The 9,303-nt window shown below is 52.6% G+C and overlaps 1 protein-coding gene across 1 annotated transcript in view; it reads left to right on the top strand.

Annotated features, from left to right (window-relative positions):
- PTPRH (protein tyrosine phosphatase receptor type H) overlaps positions 1-8,812 on the top strand; it is a 15,686-nt gene extending 6,874 nt beyond the window's left edge. The window contains 10 exon segments of the mRNA XM_081807933.1: positions 5,033-5,070; positions 5,072-5,113; positions 5,538-5,628; positions 5,865-5,941; positions 6,021-6,155; positions 6,488-6,610; positions 6,794-6,938; positions 6,941-6,953; positions 8,435-8,570; positions 8,661-8,812. Of these exon segments, the coding sequence (XP_081664059.1) occupies positions 5,033-5,070; positions 5,072-5,113; positions 5,538-5,628; positions 5,865-5,941; positions 6,021-6,155; positions 6,488-6,610; positions 6,794-6,938; positions 6,941-6,953; positions 8,435-8,570; positions 8,661-8,771 (911 nt within the window). The 3' untranslated portion in view covers positions 8,772-8,812.
- The last annotated feature ends 491 nt before the right edge of the window (positions 8,813-9,303 follow it).

The raw sequence follows: 9,303 nt of genomic DNA, 5'->3' as shown, positions 1-9,303 counted from the left end.
CCAGCCTGACCCCTGGGTCTTCCATTGCAGTGTCTTTTTTCCAGGTACAAGAAAAGCCAGAGGGAACCAGCACCCAGGGGTCTGGTCTTCAGGTAAGCAGAAGGTATTGGGGAGCATCTGGAAGAATCGCTGTCAGGTCAAATCAAGAGGTGTTTGCTAGTCACTGGATAGGTCAGAGGGTGGGCTCACTGAACCCCCACACACAATGCCCTCTGCCCCAAGGATCACAAGCCTTCCATGCTCCCCACAACCTGGGCCAGTGGCTTTGGAGTCAGTCCCAGTTCCAGCTCTGGGACTTTATGCATCCAACAACATATTCACTGAGCACCTATTATGTGTCAGGCACTGTTCTAGGTGCAGAGGACACAGTGAATCAAACAAAGATTCCTGCCCTCATGGAGCTTACATTCGAGCACAAGCAGTCCTTAATAAACAAGGTCCTAGTGGTTGTGATGCTTACAATAGGCAATAGAGGAAGAGGTGGGGATAGAAAGGGTAAAAGAATATTTTAGATTGGGTGTTAAAAATTAGAAAAATTATAGACAGGTGTCCAGAGAAAAGCCAGACTAAGAAGACGACTAAGAGGAAGTCATCTGTGCACAGACTCATGTGAATGTCTTGGGAAAGGGCATTCCAGGCAGAGGGACCAGCAAGTGCAAAGACCCTGAGGCAGGGGCATACTTGCAGTTTTTTTTTTTTTTTAATCTTTTTTTTTTTTTTTTATTCATTTGAAACACAGAGATACAGAGAGAGAGAGAGAGAGAAAGAAAGCATGAGCAGGGAGAGAGGCAGAGGGAGAGGAAGAAGCAGGCTCCTCGCTGAGCCAGGAGCCCGATGTGGGGCTCGATCCCAGGACCCTGGGATCATGACCTGAGCCGAAGGCAGACGTTTAACCATCTGAGCCACCCAGGCGCCCATACTTGCAGTGTTTTGAGAATGTTGTTTTCTCTGAAACTGAGCAGAGTGGATGAAGAAGGTAGGGTAGGAAATGAGGTCAGAGAAGTATCAGGTGGGACCAGATCAGGTAGGGCCTTGCAGATACAAGTAAGGAGTTTGAGTTTATTCTGAGATGGGAGTTTTTGGAGGGTTTTGAATAGACTCAGTGATCCAATCTAACCTATTTAAGAAGCAAAGGCAAGAAAGAGTAGAGAGACAGAGGAAGTGGTATGTAATAATCCAAACAAGAGACGATTGTTTTGGACCAGGAAATGGTTAGAGGTAGTCATATTCTAGATATGGTTTGAGTGTTTATTAAACAACAGGTCTGGCTAAAGAATGGGCATGTGGTGGGAGTCAGAGAGGACTCCAGGGTGAGCCTAAGGAATTCAGCCTGAACAGCAGGAAGATTGGAATCACCATTGCTTGAGATGGAATGACTCTTGGGGGGCAGGTTTGGGTGAAAGTGTCAGCAGCTCAGCTTGCAGACACATTACGTTTGGGCTGCTTATGCGACATCCATGCAGAGATGCTTCTGATGGGGCAGCTGGATGAACAGTTCAAGAGAAGTGCTGTGCATATGTCTTCATTGCTCTGAGTCTTCTTCAGGTTGGGTCAAAAATAATCATCGAATCTCTGAGCCCACCTGCCCTCTACGGCATCTGCAACAAATCATGAATCCATGTATTTGTTGGATTCCAAGCCTGGCCCTCTCTATGTTGAGCGCTTTGCCATCTGCAACTTCCATATCTGTGTCCGGATGTCCTCATGATAACCCCCTGGGATGTCAGGTGCAGGTTCCAGGAGGCGGGGGGGCACATCAACCCAAAGCTCAGGAGAGTCAGCAGGAGGAAGTAGTGATGGGATTTTGGAATCAGAGGGGTAGAGCTCGAAAGAGAAGCCACAGGAGTGGACCAAACCCCGTAAGAAGTGTGTGCATAGTGAGAAGACAGGCTTGGGGGCGGACTCTCAGGAACATCCACCTTGTCTTGTGGATGCAGGAAGAGGGGCCCGTGGAGGAGACAGAGACGCAGTGGCCAGGGGCATGGTGGTGGTGCTGGTCGGGGAGGGGGTGCAGGAAGACGGGAGGAGTGGTGGGTGGGGCTACATGTTGCTGAGCAGTCATGCCACGGAAAGACTGAGAGGTGGCCTTTGGAATTGGAAAGAAGGAGGCAAATAAGATCCGGGGACTCTGGGAAAAGATGTCCTTCCCACACCAGGCCTTGGTGAAGCGCTTAGAAAAGCAGCAGAGAAAACCAGTCTGCGTGAGAAGTTTGAACATGCATGGGTGTTTGAACACGTTTTGTTGCTGTTTAGGTGTGATAAAGCCAAAGGTTGAGAGATGACCGCCACTGAAAACATAGTTTATTATACTCGCAGATCCCAAGAAAGGGGGACAAAGTATAGCCCTCAGGGCGACATGGGGAAGCACCAGGCTCAGTCGGGAGGTAGGGGAGGTGGGGGAAATGCGGGCAAGACCCTCCATTATGGTTTCTGTGGGAAGGAATGGGCAACACCAGGCCAACAGGCTTAGTGGGAATCATTTCGGTGGGTGTAGGGGCTGCCCCTGGGGGCTGAGGGCAGGTGCGCAGTGGCCCAGAGCATGAGACCCCCATGGAGGAGGTGGTGTGTGTGTGTGGGGGGGTGGTTTAACCACGGCTCAAGATGTGGGACACACTGGCCTCTAGCCAGTGCCTCAAAACTGGGTCAAGACAGTGTTCATAAAGCTGTCTTACGAGGAGAGGAGCGAGAAGGGGTTGGAGCTGGAGATCCATGAGTCAAAAGCCTTTTCTTCATATAGAAGAGAGATTTTTAGTGTGTTTACCAGCTAAAGGCACAGAGGAGAGGGTAGAGATGCAGACTAGAAGGAGGAACTAATGCTGGAGAGGGTGGAAGGAATTGGAGCCCGGGGGAAGCAGAGTGGCCCTAAACGGGAGAAGAAGCACCTTTTTCCTTTTTATAATAAAAACAACCTTAATTGTGGTCGAATACACATAGCATTGACCATTGTACCCATTTCTAGGTGTCCAGTTCCATGGCATTAAGCACATTCATGCTCTTGTGCAACCATCACCCCCATCTGTCCACAGAACTTTTCATCTCACAGAACTGAAACTCCGTCCCCACCAAACACCCTCTCCCCATCCCCCCCATCCCCCGGCCCCTGGGTCCACCGTCTACTTTCTGTCTCTATGAATCTGGCTGCTCTAGACACCTCATCCAAGTGACTCATCAGTACTTGTCCTTCTGTGACTGGCTTATCTCACTCAGCATAATGTTCTCCAGGTTCATCCATGGTGTAGCCTGTGTCTGAATATCCTTCCTTTTTTTTTTTTTTTAAGATTTTATTTATTTATTTGAGAGAAAGCATGAGAGAGCACAAGCAGGGGGAGCAGCAGGCAAGAGGGAGAAGCAGACTCCCCTTGCTGAGCAGGGAGCCCGATGTGGGGCTCAATCCCAGGACCCTGGGATCATAACCGAAGCTGAAGGCAGATGCTTAACCGACTGAGCCACCCAGGCGCCCCCAGAATGTCCTTCCTTTTAATTTTTTTTTAAGATTTTTTTTTTTATTTGCAAGAGAGAGAGAATGAGAGACAGAGAGCATGAGAGGGAGGAGGGTCAGAGGGAGAAGCAGACTCCCTGCTGAGCAGGGAGCCCGATTCAGGACTCGATCCCGGGACTCCAGGATCAGGACCTGAGCCGAAGGCAGTCGCTTAACCGACTGAGCCACCCAGGCGCCCCCAGAATGTCCTTCCTTTTAAAGGCAGGATAATATTCCATTGCACAGACCACATTTTGTTCATCCGTGTTCCGCCGATGAACACAGTGATGAGGGAGTGAACAGTGGATGAAGGATGCTGGGCGCCGGACTGCTCGCTCCCACCTTTGCTCTTTGAAAAGTGCTGTTACAGACATGCGTGCACACTTGTCTCTTCGAGACCCCGCTTTCCGCTCAGGAGCCGAAAGGGTAAATCGGACACGCTGTTTTGATCCAACAAGTCCCCTTCCGAGTATTTACGTGCAGGAAATGCGATCGCTATCTCGATAAGGTATGTGCGCCCCCACGTTCGCTGCAGCGTTATGTGTGATGGCCAAGATTTGGAGACACCGAAGCGGCCACTGATGGGTGAGTGCATCAGGAAAATGTGGTGTATATATAATGGAGTATGATGCAGCCTTAAAATAAAAGAAAAGCTTTGGGGTTAAGCGTTTTTCTACTCAGGGGTTCTCTAGGAAAAGTATATCAAGTAATAGCACAAACTATATAGTACTCAAAATACCTGTATGGTCATATGTGGACTAAAAGAAAGTTCCATCTTTGTTTACAAAAAAAAAAAGAATATGCAATCCTTTTATAAATCTGACAAAATGTATATTCATGACTCATAAATAGCTCATAAATATTAAAAATGTAGTTGGTCAAATATTTTTTTAAATATGTATATTTTAGGAGCGCCTGGGTGGATCAGTCGGTTAAGCCGCTGCCTTCGGCTCAGGTCATGATCCCGGGGTCCTGGGATCGAGCCCCGCATCGGGCTCCCCGCTCAGCGGGAAGCCTGCTTCTCCCTCTCCCTCTGCCTGCCTCTCTGCCTACTTGTTCTCTCTCTCTCTCTGTCAAATAAATGAATAAAATCTTAAAAAAATATATGTATATTTTATATATAGTGTGTAAAATAGTATGGTAGGCACATTTTCTGAAATACTGAAGATTAATAGAAAATGACATTAAATATAAACTATAAAAAAAAAAAGGAAATCCTGACACTGGGGACACGGTGTGCAGATCTTGAGGACATGATACTAAGTGAGATAAGTCAGAGAAAGAGAAATACTGCATGACATCACTTGTATTTGAAGTTTAAAAAAAAAAACTGAGTTATTAGAAACCAAGACCAGAGGCAAAGGGAGGAGGGCTGGTGAATTGCGTGAAGGGGATCAGAAGGTGTAAGCTTCCAGTTACAAGATGAATAGGTCCTGGGGATGCTAAGAAACACTTAACAACAACTGGGGGGGGGGCGGGGGGAGGCTTTTCTCTCATCCCAAGAGCACAGGACTGGAGGAGGTTAAATTCTGCCCCTTTCCCACAGCTTCTCAGAGGACATCCTGGTGGAAGACTTTGCTGACCACGTCAGGAAAAAACGAGGACAGCAATTGTGGCTTTGGGGAGGAGTACCAGGTGGGCGGGGAGCGAGGGGGTGGAGCTGAGCCCCACGTGCCCACCCCGACCTACCCCCCCCACTCCCGCACCTTTTGGGATTAAACTAAAGCAGGGCCACCTGTTTTGTTTGCTTATGCAAACAAGGGATTCTTTTTTTGGCCTCCTCGAAATCTTACCCTATGACCGGTCTTCGGGTCAGTGCTGAAGAAACACCTTGGTTTTCCCCTGATGCCTCTTCTCTCTCCTACCTCTCCGGCCCCCACTGTGCCCCAAACCCTCCGGAGTGCCCTGTGGGGATGGGGGTACACATGCTTTATTTTTGTGGGTGCTACAGAATTCTGGGGCGTGGGGGTGAGTGGGGTGGTGCTGAACGGGGGTACCCTCGGGGGAAGGTAGAGAAATTCCAATGCCTGTGCACCTCCCCTTCTGCCTGTGCCCCCAGCAATTGGCTCTGGAGAGTCCCAGTTGGTCTCAAACGGTGGCCTCAGCTCCGGAAAACAGCGCCAAGAACCGTTACAGGAACGTGCTGCCCTGTGAGTCTTATTAAGCCTCTGCTGACCTCATCCCCAGCCATGACTTTGTCAACACCCCATCCCGGGTCCCCGTCCCCCGTCCCCCGTCCCCTAGGAGACACAAAGCTCCTGCCCCCGAGAGGTGGGCACCGCTGGCCCCTCCTGGAGCTCCCAGTGCCTGCCCGCCCTCCGCGTGGCTTCTGTTCCTGGGTCTCCCCTCCACCCCCCGCTTCACTGATGCTGGCCTCCTCCCCCAGATGACTGATCTCGTGTGCCCCTGAAGCCCCTCCAGGAGGAGCCAGACTCAGACTACATCAATGCCAGCTTCATGCCTGTAAGGTTGTGGTTGGGAGCCAGGAGGGTGCTGAGTGACACTGAGGTGGGAAGGACTGCAATCTGTTTCCCTCCGCCAGGGTCTTGAGAACCCCCAGGAGTTCATTGCAGCCCAGGGCCCCCTGCCCCAGACGGTGGGTGATTTCTGGCGCCTGGTGTGGGAGCAGCAGAGCGGCACCCTGGTCATGCTGACCAACTGTGTGGAATCCGGCCAGGTGAGAGCCCTGCAGGGGTCTCGGTGTTGACCCCTGAGCTCCAACCCACAACCAGGCCCAGGACACGGATCCCACTGTCCACCCTGACCCAGACCTCGCTGATTCCCTCCCATACAACCCCAGCCTCCTCCAGTCGCCCCAGCCCATCCCTTGGTCCATATAACCCAATGACCTGGGGAAGGAGGGGTCCCCCTGGCTGGGATGAATGTAACCTGGCTGCTCCGGGGTCTTGCCTCCTTGCTAGGCGCTGAATGCAAGCGCCACAGTGTAGACGGGCACCGGGACAGGTTGTCTGGGGCCTCCCGTTCTCTGACCTCCCAGTTTGCCCCCAGGTGAAGTGTGAGCATTACTGGCCTCTCGACGCCAAGCCCTGCACACGTGGGCACCTACAAGTGATGCTGGAGGGTGAGGAGGTGCTGGAGGACTGGACAGTCCGAGACCTGAAGCTCCAGCATGTGAGTCTGCGGTACTCGGCCGGCCCCATCCCCCGGGTTCCGTGCCTCCGAACCCGTCCCGAGGCTGAGCCTTCTGTCACTCTCCCAGGGGACCACAGCATGCCCAGGGATGCCCCCCGCCACTCAGAAACCAGCCCCCCCGGGGGTCCTGAGCTCTCCCTCCCCAACCCACCCTCCCTCTAGATGCAAGAGCAGAAAACACTACCAGTGTGTCAGTTCCATTACGTGACCTGGCAAGACCACGGCGTCCCCCACTCCCCAGACCCCATGCTGGCCTTCTGGAAGATGCTGCGGCAGTGGCTGGACAAGACCGCGGGGGGAGGCCCCCCATTTTGCACTGCAGGTGAGGACCCCCTCACAGTGAGGGCACCGCCCCCGCGGGACTCAGGAACCTGGGTTAGTGGGTCCTTGGGCATCTCTGCAGGAGATGGAAGAGAGGAGGAGCGGATGGAGGACGTGGAGGCAGAAGGCAAAGGGGCAGCGAGGCAGAGGGACATGAGGATGGGGTGACAAGATGGGAAAGGTCAAGGAGGGGAATGCAGTGGTAGAGAGAAGGGAGGGAGGGGTGAAGGGCAGGAGGGACAAGCAGCCAGAGGTTTTGAGAAGCATTTGAAACACCTCCAGCGCGTGCCCCGGACCTCACCCCATCCACCATTCTCCTGATATTGATCCTGACACCTCTGTAGGTGAGGTTCTGGGCCGGGGGGGTAGGTGGTGGGGGCTAGAATCAAGGAGCCTGCTCCAGAGGGGCAGACAGCCTCTGAAATGGAGCTCAGGCTGCAGGGACAGCCTCGGTCTCCTTTGCCTCTCCCTGCAGCCTCAGGACCAAAGAAGTTTCCTCCCTACTGCAGAGCTGGGGAAACCCAGTCAGAAAGCTGAAGTCTTGGGTTCAAGGCTGCTAGCAAGTGGCCGAACTGACGCCCGTGGTGGCACCCTTAAGCTCTCTGCTGAACTGTGTCCTAACACCTGCCCTGTCCCCAGATAGCGCCCCCTGGAGTTGTCCCCAGCAAGGGGTCATCCCTCCCCTGCAAGCACAGAAGGGACTCTTGCAGAGTGGTTAGGAGGATTAACTTGAACTGTAAAAAGGAATGAAGTACTGATTCATTCGAGGATGTGGAAGAACTTTGAAAACATGATGCTGAGTGAACGAAGCCAGACTCGAAAGGTCCCACATGGTTTGATCCCATTTGCAAGAGATGTCCAGGATAGGAAAATCCACGGAGCCAGAAAACAGCTCGATGGCCACCAGGGGCTGGGGACAGGGGGACAGGGGAAGGGACTGCTTAATGGGCACAGGGTCTTCTGGAGAGATAGAACTGTCTGGGAACTAATTAAACCTGGTGGGCACACAGCATTGTGAATGTCCTAAATGCCCCTGAATTGTTTTCTTTAAAATGGTTAGTTTGATGTTTAAACATTATTTTTTGGAACAATCAGCTTGGGAGTTCCTTTTCTCAAGTGTGAACTCCAGCTCTGTGGTTCACTCTCCAAGTGACCCAGGACACACAAGTGACCTCATGTCACTCAGCCTCCTTTTCCCCGTCTCTAAAATGGGTGTGCTAGCAGCTCCAACTTCTCAAGGCCGGGGAAAGAGTAAAGGGCATGTCAGGCACTTGAGGCAGGGCCTAGCAGACAGGAGGAACCCCAGGTATAGTCACACGCAGTGGTTCTTCACTCCGTTAAATAACCCCCACTTAACACTGTATCCCCCAGAATGCTATCTTGCTGAACAATACCCCGATCCTGGGTGCCCCAAACACAGATCCCTCCTATCAGCCAAGACTCCCCCTTCCTGTGGCCTGACCCTTTCTTGTTCCTGTCTAGCGCTGGCGTGGGCCGCACGGGCACCCTCATTGCCTTGGATGTCCTGCTGAGGCAGCTGGAACGGGATGGATGTGTGGGGCCCTTCAGCTATGTGCAGAAGATGAGGGAAAGCCGGCCTCTGATGGTGCAGACTGAGGTGATGGGGCTCCTGAGGGCACAGGGTGGGGGGCTCTGGAAGAGGGGGAAGCAGGCCAAGGCTCACCCCCTACCCCGTGCCCCTCCCCAGGCCCAGTATGTGTTCCTGCACCAGTGCATCCTGAGATTTCTCCAGCAGTCAGGCCAAGCCCCAACAGACAATGGGGCTGTGTATGAGAACCTGCTGTATGAGAATGTCTGAGCCCCAGAAGGGCTGAGACCCCAGCCCAGCTAGACTCGAACTCTGGATCCCCACTTCAGCTCAGACTCCTGGAGCCCTGGGACAGCAGAAGGCTGGGGTCCCAGACTCCGGGGTCTTGCAGGGGCCTGGCAGCCTAAACTGTTTCCCTGGAAGAGAGAGCGCAGGTGGGAGCAGGTATCCTGGACTCCTGGTTCCTCCAAGGAGGGAAGGATGGGAGCTAGGATTTCTCATTCTTTGAGGGAGGAGGAGGCTGGGGGCTCAGGCTGCAGGGTCTTAAAGAAGCTAGATCCCGAGGAAGGAAGAAATTAGAGTTAGAGTCTGGAATTCTAACTACCCCAGGAGTGAGGGCAGCAGGATCCATGCCATGTTTTACTCCGGAAACCAAATCAGCCTCCTAGGATCTGAGATTTCCCTGCACCCCACTGCTTGTACAGATCTTTTTCTTCTATCCCATAATTTATTAAATCACTATTCTCCCCAGAGATGCTTGCCATAGTGGATTTCTGGGTCTGGGGTGGGAATGGGGCTGGAT

This window comes from Leptonychotes weddellii, chromosome 16, assembly GCF_054177405.1.
Source record: "Leptonychotes weddellii isolate Sample4059 chromosome 16, ASM5417740v2, whole genome shotgun sequence".
Taxonomy (NCBI): Eukaryota; Metazoa; Chordata; class Mammalia; order Carnivora; family Phocidae; genus Leptonychotes; species Leptonychotes weddellii.
Note: the sequence above shows the minus strand (reverse complement) of the source record. Positions and strands in the feature narration are given on the sequence as shown.